The 24,180-nt window shown below is 47.0% G+C and overlaps 1 protein-coding gene across 2 annotated transcripts in view; it reads left to right on the top strand.

Moving 5' to 3' along the window:
• The window catches only part of FUCA2 (alpha-L-fucosidase 2), a 31,929-nt gene extending 16,812 nt beyond the window's left edge, over positions 1-15,117 (top strand). Inside the window, exons 3-7 of one of the 2 annotated variants that reach the window (XM_075597152.1) lie at positions 623-962; positions 3,161-3,371; positions 5,453-5,643; positions 12,312-12,422; positions 14,682-15,117. In XM_075597152.1, coding sequence (XP_075453267.1) covers positions 623-962; positions 3,161-3,371; positions 5,453-5,643; positions 12,312-12,378 — 809 coding nt within the window. In that variant the 3' untranslated portion in view covers positions 12,379-12,422; positions 14,682-15,117. The remainder of the gene's footprint in view (positions 1-622; positions 963-3,160; positions 3,372-5,452; positions 5,644-12,311; positions 12,423-14,681) is intronic. The other variant, XM_075597153.1, reaches the window with a different exon arrangement.
• Positions 15,118-24,180: the final 9,063 nt, after the last annotated feature.

The following is a 24,180-nucleotide window of genomic DNA, read 5'->3' as shown; positions in this document are numbered from 1 at the left end:
TTCTGACAATGGCAGCCTGCTTACTGTATGCGTATATTGCTTAGAAACTCTGGTCTGTTGGTGGCCCTTGACGACTGCCTTGGACCACTCTGAGTTTAGTGAGGAGTCTGAATACTCTGCATTCTCTAATATTCCTCACACTTGTAGCATAACTTTGTATACCGCTTCTTAAATGCGTATATGCTTTTTAGTAACACTTCTAGGCTACCTAAAATGTAGCTTTCTTCCACCCATTTGTGGGATCGTCCATCTGCAGACCAGTTCTCCATATACTCGCATTTCCTTTGCTCTTTTGGACAGTAATTAGGAGGCAATACTGTACCTATCTGAATAATGTAAGGAATTCCACAGGAAATAAAAAAAAAAGTTAATATTTTACTTTTAAAAGTGATTGAGTAGATAAGCCAGCTATCGCGAAAAAAAAATTTGGTGGTTGCTATCGAGATTTCTCATGTCCTTGATAAATGAAAAGGAATTACCACTAAGTACAGTACTGTCACAGTTGACTGGCACCAATGAATGGAATTTTTTTATAAGTTTGCATAGTTTACAGCACATGTGTTTTTTGTAAGGAGTGTGTGTCTCTTTAAAATACTGTACTAACTCATTCTTTGCTTTCAAGGTTACACTTTGTGGGGGTCCAAATACTCGTGGAACTGGAATTCAGTGGATGTGGGGTCCAAACGTGATCTGGTCGGCGAGCTGGCTGTAGCCATCAGGAATAACACTGACTTGCACTTTGGGCTTTACCACTCTCTCTTTGAATGGTTCAACCCCCTCTTTCTCTCTGATAAAGCCAATTCTTTCCAGACAAGTCAATTTCCAGACACCAAGTCCTTGCCTGAGCTGTATGAAATTGTGAAAAAATATGAGCCAGAAATCCTTTGGTCCGACGGAGATGGTGTTGCCCCATATACCTATTGGAACAGCACTGGCTTCTTAGCCTGGCTTTACAATGAAAGGCAGGTTACTTGTTCTTTGCACTTTGCTATGTATGTATGTATGTATGCATGTATGTATGTACTGTATGTCTTTATATAGCGCCATTAATGTACATAGCGCTTTGCCGAACAAAATGTGTAATGGTTTAAAGGAGAAGAAGAAATGGGTCAGTACCCCTTAATCAGGGACACATGGTGATCACAGTTATACCAGATGAAGGGGTACTGACCCCCAAAACATTGTATTATTGTGCTATTAAATGTCTCAGTGGAACAAATTCACCAAGATAAGGTAAAGCCCAGTGTCTGGCTAATTTTTCTTTTTTTTTTGTATGAGACGGATAATCACATTTCTTCATATCTATTTGCGTGGTGTTTGATCCTGGCGCATATCGAGTCAGCAACTACAATTCTGAACTTTATTCCCTTCAAATATTGGGTCTGTATACTCAACATAGAGACTTTTTTTTAAAGGAGAGGTGCAACTTAGGACCACAAGAACGGTATGATTGGTAGATTCATTAGGCTAAAATTAAGTCTAAAAATGTGTATTTGATTTCTGTTACAACTGGGTATTTTTATCAATTGTAAGATGTATTTAGTAGTTTTCAAAATGTAATGTATGCCCACAAGCTTAATTATAAAAAAACACAATGGTACATTCAACGGGGTTATGGTTAGCCTTTCATTAAGGACTAGATAAGCGACCATACATAAATGACAAGGAATGCGGCAATGATTTCAAATTTGCAGGGATATGAATTAAATTATGAAGGATTTAAGAGGCCTTAAAATAACAACATTTATCTTCTGTTGAAAACCGCTGGAGAATGTAACAGTGTTTGTGTGATTAGAATAAAAAAAGCTAGAGAATATGCAATTTCCTGCAAGAAACCTCTATTGAGATATCCTGTTGGGACTTGGACTTTAGTTGGCATTCATTCTTCCCAGACTCTTTGAGAATCAAGGACAGGTGATGCACAGATTTCTAGCAGCAAGAAAAATGTGCTTGAGATAATGATCCATGGACGATGAATAATTATGCATGTAAAAAGTGGTACGAATCAGCACTCCTACTAAACAAAGAGATAAACACTAGAAGGTGGGAGCCCGCACTCAAAGAGGAAAACCAAATCAAAATAACTAAGTCAGTTACTAAATATTGCACAGTGCATGCTACTTTTCAGATAGGTGTAACACCAAAACAGGTACAGAAATCAGACCTCAGGAACATGAAAATGGAGTGGTGGCAAAATGACACATGCAATAATGAAAAATGTTAAGAGATAGTTATCTAAGGTCCTTATCTAATCTCTTAGGAGCACTCGCCAAAAACTTTGGAAAGAAAGGGCGCGGGGAAAGCGGCAGATAATAAGGGTGGGTAACGCTGGTAATAAGGGTGGGTAACGCTGGTGATAAGGGTGGGTAACGCTGGTAATATTTAGTAACTGACGTATTCTTATTTTGATTTGGTTTTGATCTTTTTGAGTGCGGGCTCCTAGCTTCTAGTGGTTACGCTGAATATATGACGGCAAAATCTACAGCAGATCATTAACAAAAATCTAGGAACAATGGCTGCACCAAGACTGCGATAATTATACACACTATATTAATCTATGTTCATTATAAAATAGAGGCTAATTTTCATAAGGTTCGTGCTTTTGCTGCAATTATGGAATACACCAGCAATTTTGCTAATAGAATAACATATAATCTAAAACCATTAGCTGCCACAAATGTATATAATTAATCAAATGTACGGAGTGCTCAAATCCATTGTACATCTCTGTTCTTCAGTTCCTCTAGTAGATATTGGTTCCCCTATATGTGATTGGCACAGGATTACAGGTTGGATATTTGCCTTAAAATTGGTATCTTTATATACATGGAATTCTTTCAACTACACTGTATATTCCGAACAACAATAATTGCCTGTCGTCAGGTTATACAGGGTTAACCTCAGACACAAATGTAACTGCATGCAACAATGCAACATTCATTCTTACTTCAACATTACTGTTTAAGGAACATAGAAACATAGGTCTTGTGGGTAGATAATGTTCACTTGGTGCACCTCTCTGCTATGAAACCTCAGACCCCATTTGATCCACGTCCTTTTTTTATATTTACAATAGACTTGTTTTGAGGTACAATATTGACCTTTTATCTCCGCAGAAGGTTTTTTTTTGACTTGTTCTTTTCTAACGTGTGGATTTTAGCCCTGTTCGAGATACTGTGGTGACCAATGACCGCTGGGGCACCGGCTGCATATGCAAGCACGGCGGGTTTTACACGTGCACTGACCGCTACAACCCCGGACACCTTTTACCCCACAAGTGGGAGAACTGCATGACCATTGACAAGTCTTCCTGGGGATATCGGAGGAACGCTCTGATCTCTGAGCTGCTCACTATTGAGCAACTAGTACAGGTAAGCGTGTCGTTGACTATCATTAGTAAATGGGGAAAAAGTGCATGACTGAACGCACAAGTCTGTGTGACTGCGGCGGCCACGGCACAGGAGGATTATCGCTGCGTGGGATTAGATCTGGAATGAAAGACTTTCTGCAGCGATGTCGCGGCAGCAATCTCTGGAGCTGCGGCCTTAAGCTTTTCCACCCGCTGCTTCGGAGACATGAAGTCTGTAATTGGTATTCCTCTTGCTGCTGTTCTAATGATGTCCAAATAAATGAGTAATTCTCTGCTAGTGGGGAGATTTTGAATGCTCACTGTCTTCTAATGCAGGGGTGCGCAAACTTTTTAGTCTGCGCCCCCCTGCCTGCGCCCCCCTCCTTACCTGCTAGCTGGCGTTTTCTGACATCATGACTTTATGCGACGTCGTGTTACATCATGTGACCACGCGTTGTCATTTGACGACGTGTTGCCATGGTGACGCGTTGCCAGAAGCCGACGGAGACCAGATAAGCGAGTTACAGAGGCCTTGCGCACGCTCCCCGGCATTTCATTCAAATGCTTTGGGGAAGAGCGCACTGTAAGCGCCGCACCCCACAGTTTGCACACCCCTGTTCTAATGGAACAGACAAATATAAATATGTTTACATTGCATGAAAAAGTGCATATACGGAAGAAGCAGGCATTACTCCCCTTAACATGACGCATTAATGCTTCCTTGTTATGACCGCAAGATTTACCGCGCACAACGTGGAAATTAATGGCAACGCGTTGGCACGCACAATATTTACTGCATTATTTCATGTGTTATTGCGCATTAAAGGTGGTAATAACGCTTGCTACATCATACATATATTTGTGCTACTTACTGTACATTAGTTGTATCCTTAACAGAAAGTTCATGCAAAAACACCTTCTAAAGTAGGTGTGTTTTAATGGTGAGCTTTTCAGTCATGTGCGCTAGTACTGGAACATTTGGGTGATAACCAAATCGAAAAGTCACTAGTGGTAAAAAATTAAATAAAATAATAATTGTGGCAATCAAACCTGTAGGCAGAATGTACTAGTGAAAACGGATTCTGCGAGAGGATTTGCTCTTAGGTCTAGAAATATAGTTGGATACGTGCTAATAACTGCCAATGCCAAAATCAAATATTCTGCCTTTATTCACTAAATGGCTAAAGTAGGACACTATTTAGTACACGTATACCTAAGTGTGCAAGAATGGTCTTTAATGTTAAACAAGTTTGTTTCCTTTTTTTTTTAATGCATTGATTGCCAGTGAGGTTTAAGTATTGGTACTCCTGTGCATGAAAAAATTGAGCCGTTTATTTCCATCACCTAATTGATTATTTCCTTCTGTATGCAGTCTGACATTAAACAGTGGAAATATTGCTACAAATATTGGAACCATATACAGCTTAACACAAATGTCTCTAAACTCACCAGATCTATTTACACGATAGAATCTGTTCTGGATGCAGACACCAGGGGCACTTTGCCTGGATCTCAGAAAAGGACCTGGCATTCTCTTTCCTTCTCTTCCTCTCTGATTCACAGCTCAGCAGGAAGGGACCAGTGGTCTGAAAGTGGATTGGAGAGCCCTGCTATAAGGGCTAAGCAATACCCTGCACAGTGGAAACCAATGTAAAAGATTTTATTTAGTGCCACATCTGACGAGCATGATTTATGCTCTGATTATTGAATTTGACACATTGTAATGATTTGATGATACCCATAGCTCCTCTACACTACTGGAATCGGGAAGCCAGCTGTGGCCATTGAAAGGAAAGAATATAAAAGCCATAGAATATGATAAAATATTCTGTTAAAACTAGTGCAAAGAGATTAAGTACCGTATTTACCAAGCAGTGCTATGCAGTAAGACCCCTTCCAAGCAATATGGGGTCTCGTGGTATAGCGCTGCATAGTAAATGTGGCCTCCAGTGCAATACCGGATTTGAGGAAAGACAAACCTGTTACATGCGAGTCATTTGTAAACAGAGAGTAGTATGATAATGTGAGTAATACAACAATCCCCAGTGAACATTTTACATGGCTACACCCATCTGTAATCAATTGGATATTCGCACTTTGCAGGAGCTGGTGGAAACCGTGTCGTGTGGAGGGAATCTGCTGCTGAACATTGGCCCCACCTCTGATGGCCGAATCCCTGTCATTTTTGAAGAACGCCTGAAGCAGATGGGGCAGTGGCTTCAAATCAACGGGGAAGCCATTTATAGCACCAAGCCTTGGAGAGCACAAAACGACTCTGTGACTCAAGGAGTTTGGTAAGAGTAGAACCTGCTACCACACTGTAAAGCAGTGAGGGCCAACGTTACTGAGGGATGCTAAGCCACCGTAAGGCACGTACAGCCCATTCAGTAGCATGAGCCTTGGTTAAATGCCTCGAAATGTGTTGTTATTCAGGTTGGAGGTTCCCAGACCGTCCTCTATTAGAACCAGTCATATGCCTGACTACAAGAGAGATTTGTGCAAGTGCAATATATTGGAACCTAAAATCTCCCACTGTGATTGACCATACTGTATTATATATACTACGCTATAGTGGTTCCCTTCATTCCTCTCTCTTGTTAATTTTATTTCCCATATCCTATTCATACCCAAGAGACTTTATTTTGCTTTTTATTATGAATAGGATCTACTGCGGGGATCTATGTCTTGGGCAGCAAGGATAGGCAAAGTTTTTATTTTTTATGCAGTTTTCAATATGGATATTTCTCTGGCCTCTTTTTAGTACAGACAGTTTTATTCACTGGCTCTTTTTAATCACACACTAATCCTGTGATTTGCATTGCTATAAATATACTATTATTAATATATATTGACTATTGATTTGTTTTATTACTTGCATGTTTTAATTTATGGGGTTTTCAGAATCTTTTTATTTTCATAATAAATCCCAAAAACGTTTATAAGAACAAAAAAAAAAAAAAGAGCAAACAGAATTTGCATCGAGCCATCACAACTCCTTAATCAGGGCTTCCAGGCCTAATTCTGCAGAAAAAAATAGTGTACATTTTAAAGTAGGGGTTCTCAAACTTTTCCATGTCGCAGACCACTTCAAATGGTTTGTAATCACGCTTACATATACTGTAGGACTGTTTATCTCTCTATTTTTATGCCTGCACGATTTATATTGTTCAACAATACTAATCCTGGATCTAAAGATCCCACATCGTGGGTGATCTAAATGCCACAGACTGCAGGAGAGAGCTGCCAGAAGTTATTTTTGAGAGCACCAGTGGTCCATGGAATCAAGTTTGAGAACCCCTGTTATACAAGTATACCCAACAAAACAGCTGCAGAGCTTTACTTTAAAGAGTTAATGCATTCCCCACCAGCTGCAAAACGGAAAGATTGATCATTTATATACAAGGTTGCAAGAATCTAAGCTTAAGGTCATAAGTGACCACCAGTGGTGTAGCTAGACATGCGAGGGCCCCCGGGCAAAAACAAATTCTGGGCCCCATTAATATTCATTCTGATTGCGATTTTTTTTCTCCCTCCCCCATCCTGTCCCTGATCCTCTCTCTCATCAGCCCTCCTCCTCATCATCTCTCCCCCTCATCATCATCTCTCCCCCTCCTCATCATCCTGTCCCCCTCCTCCTCCTTCTCCTCATCTTTCTCTCCTCTCCCTTCCCCAGCATCTCTTTCCTCTCCCCACAGTATGCCTCTCTCCTCCACTCCACAGCATGTCTCTCTCGTGTCCCCCCAATATCTCTCTCCTCTCCCCCCCAGCATGTCTCACTCCTCTCCCCCCAGCATGTCTCACTCCTCTCCCCCCAGCATGTCTCACTCCTCTCCCCCCCAGCATGTCTCACTCCTCTCCCCCCCAGCATGTCTCACTCCTCTCCCCTCCAGCATGTCTCACTCCTCTCCCCCCCAGCATGTCTCCCCTACCCCCCAGCATGTCTCACTCCTCTCCCCCAGCATGTCTCACTCCTCTCCCCCCCAGCATCTCTCACTCCTCTTCCCCCCAGCATGTCTCACTCCTCTCCCCCCCAGCATGTCTCACTCCTCTCCCCCCCAGCATGTCTCACTCCTCTCCCCCAGCATGTCTCACTCCTCTCCCCCCCAGCATCTCTCACTCCTCTCCCCCCCAGCATGTCTCACTCCTCTCCCCCCCAGCATGTCTCACTCCTCTCCCCCCCAGTATGTCTCACTCCTCTCCCCCCCAGCATGTCTCACTCCTCTCCCCCCCAGCATCTCTCACTCCTCTCCCCCCCAGCATGTCTCACCCCTCTCCCCCCAGCATGTCTCACTCCTCTCCCCCCCAGCATGTCTCACTCCTCTCCCCTTCAGCATGTCTCACTCCTCTCCCCCCCAGCATGTCTCACTCCTCTCCCCCCCAGCATGTCTCACTCCTCTCCCCCCAGCATGTCTCACTCCTCTCCCCCCAGCATGTCTCCCTTCTCTCCCCCCCAGCATGTCTCCCTTCTCTCCCCCCCAGCATGTCTCACTCCTCTCCCCTTCAGCATGTCTCACTCCTCTCCCCCCCAGCATGTCTCACTCCTCTCCCCCCCAGCATGTCTCACTCCTCTCCCACCCAGCATGTCTCACTCCTCTCCCGTCCAGCATGTCTCACTCCTCTCCCGTCCAGCATGTCTCACTCCTCTCTCCCCAGCATGTCTCACTCCTCTCCCCCCCAGCATGTCTCACTCCTCTCCCCCCCAGCATGTCTCACTCCTCTCCCACCCAGCATGTCTCACTCCTCTCCCCCCAGCATGTCTCACTCCTCTTCCCCCCAGCATGTCTCACTCCTCTCCCCCCCAGCATGTCTCCCTTCTCTCCCCCCCCAGCATGTCTCACTCCTCTCCCCCCAGCATGTCTCACTCCTCTCCCCCCAGCATGTCTCACTCCTCTCCCCTCCAGCATGTCTCACTCCTCTCCCCCCCAGCATGTCTCACTCCTCTCCCCTCCAGCGTGTCTCACTCCTCTCCCCTCCAGCATGTCTCACTCCTCTCCCCTCCAGCATGTCTCACTCCTCTCCCCTCCAGCATGTCTCACTCCTCTCCCTACCAGCATGTCTCACTCCTCTCCCCCCCAGCATGTCTCACTCCTCTCCCCCCAGCATGTCTCCCTTCTCTCCCCCCCAGCATGTCTCACTCCTCTCCCCCCAGCATGTCTCCCTTCTCTCCCCCCCAGCATGTCTCACTCCTCTCTCCCCCAGCATGTCTCACTCCTCTCCCCCCCAGCATGTCTCACTCCTCTCCCCCCCAGCATGTCTCACTCCTCTCCCCCCCAGCATGTCTCACTCCTCTCCCCCCCAGCATGTCTCACTCCTCTCCCCCCCAGCATGTCTCACTCTCCCTCCCCCCCCAGCATGTCTCACTCTCCCCCCCCAGCATGTCTCCCTTCTCTCCCCCCCAGCATGTCTCACTCCTCTCCCCCCAGCATGTCTCACTCCTCTCCCCCCCAGCATGTCTCACTCCTCTCCCCCCCAGCATGTCTCACTCCTCTCCCCCCAGCATGTCTCACTCTTCCCCCCAGCATGTCTCACTCCTCTCCCCCCCCAGCATCTCACTCCTCTCCCCCCAGCATGTCTCACTCTCCCCCCCAGCATGTCTCACTCCTCTCCCCCCCAGCATGTCTCACTCCTCTCCCCCCCAGCATGTCTCACTCTCCCCCCCCAGCATGTCTCACTCCTCTCCCCCCAGCATGTCTCACTCCTCTTCCCCCCAGCATGTCTCACTCCTCTCCCCCCCAGCATGTCTCACTCCTCAACCCCCAGCATGTCTCACTCCTCTACCCCCCAGCATGTCTCACTCCTCTCCCCCCCAGCATGTCTCACTCCTCTCCCCCCCAGCATGTCTCACTCCTCTCCCCCCCAGCATGTCTTACTCCTCTCCCCCCAGCATGTCTCACTCCTCTCCCCCCCAGCATGTCTCACTCCTCTCCCCCCCAGCATGTCTCACTCCTCTCCCCCCCAGCATGTCTCACTCCTCTCCCCCCCAGCATGTCTCACTCCTCTCCCCCCAGCATGTCTCCCTTCTCTCCCCCCAGCATGTCTCACTCCTCTCCCCCCCCCAGCATGTCTCACTCCTCTCCCCTCCAGCATGTCTCACTCCTCCCCCCCCAGCATGTCTCACTCCTCTCCCCCCCAGCATGTCTCACTCCTCTCCCCTCCAGCATGTCTCACTCCTCTCCCCCCCCCAGCATGTCTCACTCCTCTCCCCCCCAGCATGTCTCACTCCTCTCCCCTCCAGCATGTCTCACTCCTCTCCCCCCCAGCATGTCTCCCTTCTCTCCCCCAGCATGTCTCCCTTCTCTCCCCCCCAGCATGTCTCACTCCTCTCCCCCCCCCAGCATGTCTCACTCCTCTCCCCTCCAGCATGTCTCACTCCTCCCCCCCAGCATGTCTCACTCTCCCCCCCAGCATCTGTCTCTCTGTTCCCCCCAGCATGTCTCACTCCTCTCCCCTTCAGCATGTCTCACTCCTCTCCCCCCCAGCATGTCTCACTCCTCTCCCCTCCAGCATGTCTCACTCCTCTCCCCCCCCAGCATGTCTCACTCCTCTCCCCCCCAGCATGTCTCACTCCTCTCCCCTCCAGCATGTCTCACTCCTCTCCCCCCCAGCATGTCTCCCTTCTCTCCCCCAGCATGTGTCACTCCTCTCCCCCCCAGCATGTCTCACTCTCCCCCCCAGCATCTGTCTCTCTGTTCCCCCCAGCATGTCTCACTCCTCTCCCCTCCAGCATGTCTCACTCCTCTCCCCCCCAGCATGTCTCCATTCCCCCCCCCGCACATATTTATCTCTCCTTTGCACACAGAATCTTTATCTCCTCCCCCCACATCATGTTTCTCCTCTCCCCACTCGTCATGTCTCTCTCTCCCGCCCTCCGAGCATGTCTCTCCATCCCTCAGCATTACTTTCTCTCACCATCACCAACTCTCTGTTCTTACACTGCTCATATCATTCTCTCTGTTCTCCCCTCATGTATTTATCTTATTTCCCGCTCATGTCTTTTTCCTCCCTCTTCTCTCTCACATGCCATTCTCTTTTATTTAATCCCCATATATTTTCCGCTGTCATCCTCACTCTAACAGCCTGAAGTTTCTTTTTCCAGCATCTTTTTCTCTTTTTTTCTCTTTTTATTCTCTCTCTCTCCCCCTCTCTCTTCCCCTCTCTCTCTCTCCCCACCTCTCTTTCTCATTTAACCCTTTCCTCCCTCTCACCTTTCCCAGCCTGTCTCTCAAGCTGCAGCTCCAGCCCTACACTGCCCTACTTGAGGCCCCGCCCACCTATGGAAGCTCTGCAGAGTAAGGCCTGGGACCCGCTGCGCTCGGTGGCGCGGGCGGCCACGCGAGTTCCCCACCAGCAGGGGAATCCTCCCGAGCCGGTCCTGGTCCCCCCTGGCTGCACAGCTCACTAAACGCTGTGACGCGTCAGCCGCTAGGGGATTCAAGAGAACTGTAATCCCTAGCGTCGACGCGTCACGTGGTGTGGCTGTGAGCCAATGAGGAGAGGAGGCTTCGGGAGGAGAGGAGGCTTCGGGAGGAGGGGAGGCTTTGGGGAGCGGGGAGGAGTGTGGAGGGAAAGCAGCGTGTGTGTGTTTTTGATTACCTTCCATCGGCAGCTCCAGCCCAAGCCCGTGGAGGGAGGGGGGGGGAGTAGCGGGTCCCTCCGCTCAAGCCACGCCCCCCCTCCCGCTCAAGCCTCCCGCTCCCGCCCACCTCCCGCTCCGGCTCCCTACAGACCGCATATCGCGGTCTGTGTATGTCAGCGCCCACCTGTCTGCAGTGCGGACGCGCTGACTGAGGGAGTGGGGCCTTAGCCTAAGGCTGCGCTTATAGTGCCAGCGATGTGACGTTGCGTCAAAACAAATGCATTGCCGCCGTCGCGTGAGCTTAAAGTAAGCGTGGCGCGACGGTTTGATCGTGATCACTGGAAGTCATCTCAATTTAATGTTTCCAACGACCGTAGCCTGACGTCGCCGGCACTATAAGCGTTGCCTAAGGGATTTCCCCTCTGTCCTTCCTGCTGTATCTCAGGGTGCTGCCCCCTGACCCTCCCATCTGCAGAGGAAGTAATTTCCTGCTGCCAACACGGGGGGGTGGGGGGGGAAGAGTGGGCCCCCCAAGAGCGCGGGCCCCTGGGCGCTTCCCGGGCTATAGTTACGCCTCTGGACCTCACCATGAGATCCGCTTGCAAAGATTTATGTGGAGTTACCCCAAACTGATTATTAATGATTTAGGGAACATGCCACTCCCCAGTGGGGTACATCGTTTACTCAATACTATGAGGCAAATTCCAGTTTTACTTCATATAAATATTTTAAATTAGTCTCTCTGGTGTTTATGTGTGTGTGTGTGTTCGTGCACATAAACGTGTGTGTGTGTGTGTGTGTGTGTGTGTGTGTGTGTGTGTGTGTACAGATGCAGCGGCCTTTATTGAAACACTTCACGCGGTGTATACCTTGGAATACCCATATCATGGCGCGGGATTTCTTCCAACCGCACCGCCTTAAGACGCGAGTGCAGGCGAGTGCAGAAAATGTCATTTTAGTGTTCTGGCTTTTAAACACCTGAAATTGACACAGTAGCACAGTACTGTACACATTATAATTCATTCATTTCATTGCATTTAATTGCACACAATCCATGAAATTCAAACAAAGCAAACCGCGATAAACACGTGTGCCTGGGGCGATTAGCGGTGTTAATGCCGTGTAGAGTACAGCAGCGCACACGAAAATGGTGCCTTGATTTGTTTCAATAACAGCCGCTGCATCTGTAGATATAGATATGTTTATTACTGATGTCGATTTGTATATCTATATATACATGTGTTGAATATAATACAATGTGAAAATATCATAATAAACTAATCATAATTATAACCATAATTAAGCTGTAATGTTTAAGGTGAGTCTCTTGCTTGAAGAACACTTTCTTTTCACAATCTGTTTGGTAACATACAATGTCATCAACAGGTATACAAGTAGACCTGAAGAAAAAGCTGTGTATGCCATATTTTTGAATTGGCCACATAATTTTTGAAATAGTCCCTTGGAGAGCCATGCGCTACCATTGGGGAAACGGAGGTGAGAGCGCTCAGAAAATGTGATGCTTGAGTGTCCCCACAATATACTCTAAAGTGAAATGTCCTGTTCAGATGCTGGTCAGTCAGCTTAGCCATATACAATGGAGATCATATAAAGTGAAATTACTCAGCCATATGATGGCTTGTCCTTTTTAATTTTAATTTAATACATTTTTTTTAGTAGATGTAACACTAAATAGTCTGTTCTATTTAGGAACAAAAGCTCAATTTTTAAACGGTACAAAAGAAAAAAAACCAAGAAAACCTTAACTCTTGAGGACTGGAGTTGGCCGCACCATGTGCAGTGTATAATAGATGGTCTCCTGCCCATAGTAGGACACATGTATTAAGTCCAGGATTGCTTTATTGTGAAGTTGGCTCTCACCAGTTGCTTGAGAGATGCCCCTTGCAAGCAATCCAGGATGTCCCTTGCTTCTGATTGAACCTGCAAAAGACACACGCCAGTATGGCAGATTGAAATCTCCCATAATGATCATCTCATTTTATTGCCACCGTAGGGATTGCCCTCATTCAATTCATGCTCTTCTCCTGAAGGTCTGTAGATTACCCCAATATGAATGACGATGTTCTCAATAGTTTTTATGGTTACCCAACGTGACTCAGTCTTTATTCCAGTATCTTATCCTGAAGCGCAGCAGCCTCTAGGTCAGTGTTTTTTCAACTTTTTTTGGTTGATGAACCCTAGACTTTGATTGTGAAATTCTGGGGAACTCCAACCCTCTCGTCCCGTCTCATGTCCCATCCCACCCCCCTCTCTTTTGTGTCTTGTCCCTCCCCCTCACACTCCCTCTTTCCCTTACGCTCCATCTCTCTTACACAAACACACACACACACTCTCTCTCTCTTCTCCTCTCACGCTCTCTCTTCTCCCCCTCTCTCTCCTTCCCCTCTTATGCTCTCCGTCCCTCTATCACACATCCCACTACGCTCCCTCTCGCTCTTACCTTGGGGCCTGTGGTGCTGCGCCGATCCGCAGCTCCTTCCTCCTGTTAGTCGGAGAGTTGAACGCAACTTCCGGCGCCGACAGGAGCAGTGAGAGGATCACAGTGACTGGGTGGCTGCTGAGCTTGGAATCCGCAGGGTCACTGCTGTGTGGGGGTGCGGCTGCTCTGCTGTGCCTGGGACAGCTGTGAGAGTTGTCCCAGCTCTCCCCCTCCTGGTGGCCACAAAACCCCGGTTGAAAATCAGTATTCTAGATTCTTCAACTCCTCTTTCTCCCTTCCTTCCTCCCCTGTACTTTCTAAATATTGTGTAACCTGGTATAGCTATGTCCCAGTCCTGATTTTCATTGCACCAGGTCTCAGTAATAGCCACAAGTCATCTCTTGTTATAGCAATTAGTTCTGGGAATTTATTTCCCAAACTACGAGCATTTGTACACATTGCCAAAAAGGGTTTTGTTACTACTTTTCTAATTCTTCCTGTACATCAACTTCTGCCGGTGTTTATCTTTTTCCTATTTAAGCTGTCTTCTGTTCCCCAGGATAGGTTTCCTGTTGTAATTTCCCAACTAACCACTACCTCTTGCAGGAGGGGGCCATTGGATTTGTTTTCTGACTCATTTCACTGCCACCTCCTACTAGTTGAAATACTTGCGAATGATGCATCTGAAATGCTCGCTGAGTATCCTGGCTCCTCTCCAAGATCGATGCAGGACATCTATTTTATATAGCCGTATAGCAGGATGTTCCTGTTGTTTACAACCCTCACAACCCTGCCGAGCCCACAGTGGTCCATACTGCCCTGTCCTGGGCAGCCTCTCAGGTGGTGCCTGTGTGAGGCAAGAGGATACACAAAAATGACCTAATTCAACCTTCAGCCTAGCAATCTCCTCCTGCAATATAGAGCAGTGCTTACAGGTGGGACCATACCTGAATGTCTCACCGAATAATACAGCCTTCCATCCCCTGCACAACAACAAACATTAGAACAGATGTATGTGTTATTGTCAATGCTGTCTGCAACGCCTGCTTGTTTAAAACTCACTCACAAGTCCTCCTAAAAAAGGTATAGTCACTTTCCTCTAGGAATGAGTATATTATTATTTGGAAGTTTGTGAGTTTGGCAACTACTAGATAATAATGTAATGTTATTATTTATAATCTAAAAGGAGTAAAACAAAATTAAAAAAAATGTCCACGGCGAAAGTGGTCAATGTGTAATCCCTCCCTGCAACACAAAGAATATTCAGACACTTTTATTTTTTATTTATAAATTGATGGCTATTTGCTCTATTTCAGGTTCAGCTGGCTGGATACGAAGGACCACTGAAGTGGTTACCAAAAGGAGAGAAAGGAATGGTGGTAGCCCTGCCGTTCCCCAACCCTACTCGGGTGTCAGCTCCATGGGGTTGGGTTCTGAAGCTAAACAAGTTAAAAGAAGACGTGTGAAAACATACAGGGTGGGGGATCTCTTCCTGGAGGAGCTCAGCATGTCTTAGCTCCGTTTCAGAAAATCATGCTAGTTTTTAAACTTTTTCTCCCTATAAAACAAATTAATAAAAATACATGGTATTCATTCTAGTTTGGTTATGGAGGTGGGTGGACAAATCTCAGGGTTTATGGCATTGGATTTAACAGTCGCAGATCTTAGTCTGTGACTGGATATTTGAATAATATAGTGCAACAGTTCAGTTTATGTTGTTTCTGTACTTGATAAATCATAAATTACCACATAGTAGTCGTCACTGTATTTGCTTTGAATTACCAGAAATAGTTTAAATGTGAATGGAATTTTGAAAGGTAATCCCTAGATCACTGACTCTTCAACCGGGGTTTCGTGAGCACCCCTCAATGGTTCTGTGGGCTGTGGGGGGGAGGGGGGGGATCGGAAGAGCTGGAACACTTGTCCTAGCAGCTCAACCGGCTCCCCATGCAGCAGCAGCCTGGCGTTGACTGCAATTCTCTTCCTCCTTCTGTCTGTGCCGGAAGTCTTGGACCACTTACGTGATAAGGATGATGGATACAAAATGTTGTACAGTACATCTGCATTGTGGGCTGTGTTAAGAAGATCAATAGCATTTCATGTGTAATAGACAACTGAGACAGAACAAGTAATCTGAGTAGCTCTCGATGTCAACAATCTAAAACTTGTAAATAGAACAATGACAACCCAAAACATTTTTTGGAGCACTCATTAGTATAACCAACTACCCACCCACAATACTCCTGTCTATACCTCGTTAGTTACCATAAACAAACATGTCTTCTTATATAGGGCTTACAGTGTATGGGGAGCCCTACATAGAATGTTCACAACAATAGTATTAATAAGAAAAGTGCCTTAAGCCAAATATAAATCAATCATATAGCCCAACTATCACATTAGTTCAGTGGAGAATACTGAACAGTGGCATATCATTCAATTGTTTTAAGCATAAAATCAAGCAAAACAAAACAGATGTAGCAGCCATTGCACCTGCTGAACACCCTGGTAAGGTGGCTAAGTCAAAACAACATCTGCTTCTCCCGGCGGTGTGTTGGGTATGTACTGCCACAATGTGCCAGCAATAATGTCTGTTACATCTGTATATCGTTACATAACACTTTAAAGGTAGTGATCAGATTTCTGCCAAATTAAAGTATTTAGGAACGGGGTTACCAGAGCTGAAAATAGCACAATCAAGTTTCCCCATCTTGTAATTTAAAAAAATAAAATAAAATAGGAGTATTGAGTAAGGGGTTTTATGTTTAAATCTATCAAGTAAACCATGTCAGGACGGTTTTTTTTTCCAATTCATTATAAATCTTATAGGCTTCTGTTAAAATGGATAAGAAGCAAAAGATGACTGCTCATTTGCATGTCATTTCCCAGAATCCTTTGCTGCAATAGAAGCACTGCATGCTAAGAGAGAATGGTGAAAAGCAGGTTGCAGACCTGTTTGAGACGTGAATGTGCTCACAAGTGATTTTTATTTTCTGTATAGGGGAGGGGGTTTGTCACTTTTTACCCGCCATAACATATTTTTTTGTTTCAATTTTTTTTATTAGACAGTTATGACATTACAGGGTATAGATAATACAAACAGTAAGCCCGTCTAATACACATTTTTTTTTTTTTTCCTTAACTGGGAAGAGAAGAGGAAAGGCTCAGCGTCTCCCTGACCATATGTGGTCCAACGGGGCGGCGCGAGCATGGAAACAGAGAGGGGATAGAGAAGAGAGGGGGGGTGGGGGGGGGGGGGGGGGAGGGTGTAATGGGGAAAGGTCTTATTCCCTAGCTTCTTGGCATTTCTGGTTTGGATCTTGGTGTCCATTGGGTCCCTAATCTGTTAAGGGGTGTTTCGTCTTAGGAGCGCCATGTGGGTGTACCATGGATCCCAAATATTAGTGAATGAGGTAGAGGACCTTTTAAGGAAAGCCGACAATTTCTCCATGTCCATTACTTCTTGCACCCTTTTTATTATTGTTTGTTTGGAGGGGGGAGACACTTTCTTCCAGGCGGCAGCCACCGCACATCTGGCCGCCGTAAGAATAAAGGAGACTAATTTTCCTGTTGGCCGGTCCAGATAGTCTAGTGGCCTGGCCAGCAGGTAGGTCAGCGGTTCAATGGGTATTGTGAGGTCTGTGACCTCCTCTATTAATTTTTGTGTCGTTTCCCAGTATTTTTGAATTTCCGGACATGTCCACCAAATGTGGGCCATGTCCCCCTTTTGACCGCAGCCTCTCCAGCATAGATCGGATGCCAGGGGGTAGATTTGATTTAGTCTGGCTGGGGTAAGATACCAGCGGAACATTATTTTGTAAATATTTTCTCTGATTGTGGTACATATAGAAGTTCCTGAGGCATTTTCCCAAATACTTTCCCAGTCCTCTCGGTCTATAACTATGTCCAATTCTGCTGCCCAATGCAGCATATAGTCATGTGTGGGGGCTTCTGTGCCCCTCTCTAGCTCCGCGCATATTTGTGTTATTAGACCTTTCTGGTGAGCTGTTTCTCTGCAGAGCCGCTCGAAACCTGTGAGAGGGGGAAATTTCAATGTTGGGGATATTGTTTGGATAAAGTGTCGAATTTGTAAATACTTGAACACGTTCAGTCCTATTATTCCATATTTGGCTTGTATGTTTTGATAGCTCAGGAACTCCCCGAAGCTCAAGAGGTCGGCAATCACCCTGATGTTTTTGGTTTGAAATTGGTCAAATTGTCTGGGCTCACAGCCAGGTGGGAATTTCGGATTTTTGTGAATCGGTATAAGTTGAGATTGTGGTGTTGTGAGCTTGTACTTGAGTTTGCTTTTCGTCCAGGTCTCCCATGTGTGTCTCATTGGGCCTAGTTTAAATTTGCTATTCTGCATGTCCTCCTTGCTCAGGGACCAAAGGCAAGCCGGCAGTGAAGGCGTTCCGGCATATTGTGTTTCAATATCCAGCCAACAATATTGGTTTGGGTTTGCGTTCCAGACTACTACCTGTCGCAGTTGGGCGGCTAGGTAGTATTTTGTGATGTCTGGGACTCCCAGTCCTCCTCTCCCCCTTGAGGCCAAGAGAACTGTTCTAGGGACTCTAGGTTTTTTACCTTGCCAAATAAAGTGGAAGATTAGTTTTTGGATATTTTTTAATTCCGAGCCAGGGATGTGGACCGGGAGAGTCTGGAAGTAGTATAGTAATCTAGGGAGTATGTTCATTTTAACCGAGACCATTCTCCCGATCCATGATATTTGATAACCTCCCCATTTTTCTAAATCTTGTTTGATTTTATGGAATAAGGTCGGATAGTTATGTTGGTATAGGGATTGGTAGTTCCTCGATATCTTAACCCCCAAGTATTTGATACAGGAGGAGCTCCAACGGTAATTGAAGTTTAGTTTGAGGAGTTTCACCTCTGGCTCTGGCAGACTTAGATTTAGGGCTTCTGACTTATCATTGTTTATTTTGTATCCTGAGATTTTTCCAAAATCCCGGAGTTCTTTTTGAAGGTTGGGTAGGGAGATTTGGGGTTTGGAAAGGGTTAGTATGACATCATCCGCGAATAGGGAGATTTTATGCTGCCTGTTTCCAATTTCTATTCCTTGGATGTCCGTATTGAGTCGTATTGCTGATGCTAGTGGTTCTATCGTTAGCGCAAAGAGGAGAGGAGATAGGGGGCATCCCTGTCGAGTCCCATTTGTTATCTCGAATCTGTGGTTATTGCCCCCTGGTAGTTTCACTGTGGCTGACGGGTTTTGATATAATCTACGGACCCCCTCTAAGTATGCGTCTTTAAAGCCAAATTTGCGCATAGTCTGGTCCAAAAATTGCCAGTTTATTCTATCGAACGCCTTCTCTGCGTCCAGGCTTAACAGAAGTGCTTTGGTGCCTGTGAGGTGGACATGGTCAATGATATTAATTATTTTTCGGGTATTGTCTGAGGCTTGTCTCCCTGCGACAAATCCTACTTGGTCGATATTAATTAACCTCGGTAATATTGGGTTTAGCCTATTTGCCAAAATTTTGCTATATAGTTTGAGATCACTATTGAGGAGGGAGATTGGACGGTAGCTTCCACATTGCATCGGGTCTCTGCCATCCTTATGTATTATAGCCAAATTGGCTAGAGACATTGTTGGGGGGATTTGATTCCCTTCCATAAAATAATTGAATATTTTTAGTAGATGCGTGGATAGGGTTGGCAAGAACCTTTTATAGTAAATATTTGTGAAACCGTCAGGGCCAGGAGACTTAGTAAGCTTTAGTGATTTGACCGCCTCTTCCAGTTCCTCTTTTGATATCTCAGCATTGAGGACTGTGTTTTCCTCCTCCGTCAGTGAGGGGAGTTGGCATTTATTTAAATATTGAGTTATAGATTCTGACGCTATCGGTACAGGTCGGCCGTTTTTAGCTCTTAAGTTGTATAGTTCTGTGTAATATCTTGTGAATTCCGCTGCAATCTTGCTTTCACTATATTGAATCTCACCAGACCTACTCTTGATCGCCGTTATTTGGGATCTTTTTTGTATCCCTCTTAATTTACTAGCTAAGAGTCTGTCAGCTTTGTTGCCTTTGTCATAGTATAGTTGTTTGGTCCATTTGAGGGCCTTTTCAACGTCCTCCAGCTGGGTTTGTCTAAGCTTTGTTCTAGCATCTATTAATGACTTGTATATTTTTTTTGAGGGATGTGCTTTATGAGCTAGCTCTATTGCTTTTATGTTTTCTGTGAGTTCTTTGATTAGCGCTTGGCGGGCTTTTTTCCTGTGGGATGCGATGGAAATAAATTTCCCTCTGATAGTTGCCTTATGGGCTTCCCATAGGATTGCTGGAGAGGAGACTGTTCCCATATTGAGGGAGAAATAGTCCTTAAGTGAGGATCTGACTTCTCTCTCGATCTCTGGGTGATTTAGTAGTGAGTCGTTCAGTCTCCAGGTGTACGTTGTTGTTTTTTCAAAGGGGACTGACAGAGTCAAGGTGACCGGGGCATGGTCTGACCATGTGATTGAGCCAATGTCTGATTCTATGGCTGCCGCCATCACATTTTTGGTGGTCAAGATGTGGTCTATTCGGGAGTAAGTCTGGTGAGGTGCTGAGTAGAATGTGTAGTCTCTCTGGCCCTGATGTTGGGTTCTCCAGACATCCACCAGTGAGAATTCGCTCATGATTTCCCTGAACCTTTTCCCCTTGATCTGGGAGTGGGTTTTGCGGGGGGGGCCCATGTTGGTTGATCTGTCCTCGGTAGGGTTTAAGACCATATTGAAGTCTCCTCCCACTATCATCGATGACAGATATCCCGGGTCAACACCCTCGAGAACAGCTTGTAAAAACTCTGTTTGGTTCTCGTTTGGGGCGTATACATTGATCAGGACGATTGCCGAGCCCGCTAGGGAGCCATATACCATTAGGAATCTACCCTCTGGGTCCATTGTTGTTCTGACATGATTAAATGGGGTGCCTTGTCTGATAAGGATAGCCACACCCCTCTTCTTACTACTAAATGATGCAAAAAAGCAGGTCGGGAATATTTTTTTGAATAAATTTGGGGGGTCCTGTGATGTGAAGTGGGTCTCCTGTAGGAATATGATGTCTCCCCCTGTTTTTTTCATATCGTTGAGTGCAAGTCTCCGTTTTCTATTATTTTGGAGCCCCTTAACATTCAGTGAGCAGATTTTTATTGGGGCTGTGGATGTCATTGTGATTTTGTTGTGGCTTGAGGACTCGGGATCTCCCCCTTCCCACCGGAGGGGATCTTGCTTTTATGTCCTAGGTATGTATTACTTCGGAAGCTGCTTTGTTTATGGGGTAGGGATGTGTCTTGTTTATATTTTCTTTGGTAATTGTTTGTGTGGTGCCAAGGAAGGGGGGGGGGGGGAATGAGGGGGAGGGAGGGTGGTTAAAGATCCGCTGGGACAGAGTCAGCGGATAGAGAGCAGATAGGATTAGGGCCTTTTCAGGTCCTAATATTGTGTTGCCAGACCTAGTGAAGGCCGGCATTTGGGCAGATGTGCCCATCTAGGGAGGTTCCGGCACCAGTGACCGGCGTGCAACCGAGGGGTCCAGACCCTAGGTTGCTAGTGTGTTGCGCTTTCCCTTTTTCTGGCGTCATGTTTCGGTTTTAGGCTGCGTCGTGTTTTACTTGTATGGGGGAGGGGGGTGGGTAGTGAAAGGGAAAGAAAAAAAAAAAAAAAAAAAAAAAAAAGGGGGGGGGGGGGGGGGTGAGCACCCAAAGAGACGTTCAGGTTGTGAGTGTTGAAGTCGCTGATGCTGGTTGTATGGCTCGGGTTATTTTACCATTTTGGTGAGGTATATAAGGGTGCGTATTTCTCTGTTGGTTACTTAGGGCCGGTTGGCAGCGTTCTACTGGGGCGGTGGGGGGCGGGGAACACAGGGGCGGGTGGTGAGGGTAGGACGGGGGGGGGGGAGTTGAGGGTGGGGGGCGTCCTAATTTTCTTTCTTCTCTATATTGGTAGTTATGGGCTAGGTCTGCCTTTTATTGGATCTGTATGTGCTGTGTGTAGTTTCCTAAGCACAGCCCATACTAGTTCACAGTCAGTTTTCTGGTGTAACATATACAGACGGATGTGCCTGGTAGGTAACATAGTAAACCTGCGTTGATCTACATCTCGTTATTGTCATGACATACAATACATTTGGTCTGCTTGTTTAAACATTGCGATATAACCCTGGTATATAATGTTTCAAATCTACCTTAACATAGATAATAATATGGGTCTGACACGGAATACAACTTCGTCGCGCGAGCGTCTCCTGATCTTTGATCCTGAGGTATGTTATAGCGAGCCTGGGTTAACCTATTTTATTGGGTCTGTATGCATTGTGGGTAGTATCATATACGTTGTCTATTATTAGTACACAATCAGCTTTCTGGTTAACATATACAGAGAAATGTTCCTGTTAGGTTACATAGTAAGCCTGCCCTAACCTACACATCGTTATTGTCATGGCATGTAATACATCGGCGCTGTTTCTACATAGCTACGTGATCCTGGCATTTAATATATCCAATCTACCTTGACATACACAACAGTACAGGCCTGACAAGGGACATATCACAATCGCGCTGATACCCCCTGCGTTGCGATGCCGAGGTGTACCATTGCAAGCCTGGATTTACCTATACTGTGATGTGGTCCAGGCATGCAGCATGGTAGACCTGCCTCGCCATGCGCAGTAGGTAACCTGTCAAAGGCTTACAACGACCCATACAGCAGTATCTGTATGAGAACCTGATAATTGCGCCCTGGCATATACATCTAAGTACTCTTGTCTAGTATCCTGGCACATTTACAGTACATTCTTGGGCAGCAGCCTATCTCGGCTACCGCATGAGGGAGGGGGGGGGGGGAGAGGGGATAGGGAGGGAAGGGAATGTGGGGGGGGGAAAGGTGGGGGGGGGAAAGTGGGGAGGGGGGGGAAGGTGGGGGGGAGGGGAGGTGGGGGGGGAGGGATTGGGGAGGGACTCCTATTCTTAGATTTTGCTATCGGCTTGGAACATTGAGCATATACTCCCCTAGGAATCTCTTTGTTCTTTTTAGTCAAAATTATTTTAAAGTTTTATGTCTGCAGCCCATGGTTTGAATGGGTCGCAGACCAAGGTATCTTTGTATTGTCCAAGTTCTTTTCATGTCGATATGGGTCTCTTGGGGCCCTTGGGGGGGGGGGGGTGGGTCGGGTGTCAAGGCATGGGGAGGCCTTCTATGGCCGGGGGGGGGGGGGATGGGGGGGGGGGGCAGGCCCGTGTTCTCCTGATAGTGGCGTGACTCTCTGATCGCCGCAGTGTTATACAGGCAGTAGTACTCACGGTTACCGTTGGGGTCACGGTGGGGTGATAGGGGGAAGACAAAAAAAAGCGGAGGGGGTGATCCGACCGGATGTCCTGGGTTCCCGTCTGAGTGCTCGCTTCCTCCGCTCCCGTGAGGGCCGGTCGGTTGTCGGGGCCTCCAGGAGGGGAGGGGCAAAAGGATCCTGTGTTCCCCTCGCGACAGCGGGTCTTGGCTCCACACTGTCTCAGCTAAGTTTCCGCGTCGGGGCTGTCGGTGTGCACGTCCGTCCTCGTTGCTGCGGCCGTTCCGGTGTGCTGTAAGAGGCTTTGTCGCCTCCAGGTACTCGTCACGTTCACTCTCTGGTCGGCTGCCTGCTGCGTCTTGATGTCATCCGCTCCGCTGGTATCGGCAGCCGTCTTTGATGCGGAGGATCAGGTTTGCAGACGGGTCTGTGGGTTCCTTGGGGGGTGAAGGGGGGGGTAGGGGGAAGAGGTAGAGGGGTGGCGGGCGGGGGGGGGAGGGAAGGTGTGGGTGGGGAGGGGAGAGGGGGGGGGGAGAGAGGGGAGGGGGGGGGGGAGAGAGGGGAGGGGGGGGGGAGAGAGGGGAGGGGGGGGGGGAGAGAGGGTTTCTGATGTGTTTGAGTGTTTAGCTAATTTCTGGTAGACGCTTTGTGATGGCCTTGTTTGGTGGGTTTTCAGGGTCTTCACTTGACTCTGCCTTGTCTTTGTCCTGCCAGCCTTTCGGATGTTCTTGCTGGCGGGTCTTGTATGTCCGGTTCTTGGACTCTGGAGGGGTTCTTATCCCATTCTGCCGGCGGGTTCAGTCCAACCGTTTTGGCAAAGCGCGCCATATCCTCTGGGTGTCTGATGGTATGGTATTTCCCGTTTTTCTGCACCAGCAGTTTAAACGGGAAGCCCCAGTTATATTTGATTTCTTTTTCACGCAGGAGTTTGGTTAGAGGTTGCATCTCCTTTCTCCTGAGCACCGTGCGTTTAGACAGGTCGTTATATATTTGAAGATGGTCGCCTTTGTGGGTGATAGGTTCTTGCGCGCGGCATGCTGCCATGATTTGCTCTTTTATTGTATAATGGTGGATTCTTGCAATCACGTCTCTCGCTCTGTTGGGGTCATCTGATCTTGGTCCCAAGGCTCGATGTGCTCTGTCCATTTCACACTCACTTGGAGTAAGGTCAGGGCAGACGGATTGGAAGAGGGCCAAGATGTAAGGTTTAATCTGGGCTGGGGGGACCGATTCTGGGATCCCTCTGATCCTGATGTTTTGTCTTCGATCTCGGTTTTCCTGATCCTCTATCTGGTCTTTAAGATTACTCACTTCGGCCCCCAGTCGGTAGATTTCGTTCGCGGCGTCTTCTTGGGCCTGTGTTGCGTCAGCCATTTTTATTTCCAGCTCCGCGGTGCGCTCTGAGAGGCCCGAGATCTCCTGTTTCAGCTCAGAGACCGCAGCTTTAAGGTCCGCTTTGAGTGAGGTATGTAGCTTGTTCAGCATTGATGTTATTAGCTCTTGCATGTAATCCCGCGTTAGAGCTTCGTCT

This window comes from Ascaphus truei, chromosome 4 (assembly GCF_040206685.1).
Source record: "Ascaphus truei isolate aAscTru1 chromosome 4, aAscTru1.hap1, whole genome shotgun sequence".
Taxonomy (NCBI): Eukaryota; Metazoa; Chordata; class Amphibia; order Anura; family Ascaphidae; genus Ascaphus; species Ascaphus truei.
Note: the sequence above shows the minus strand (reverse complement) of the source record. Positions and strands in the feature narration are given on the sequence as shown.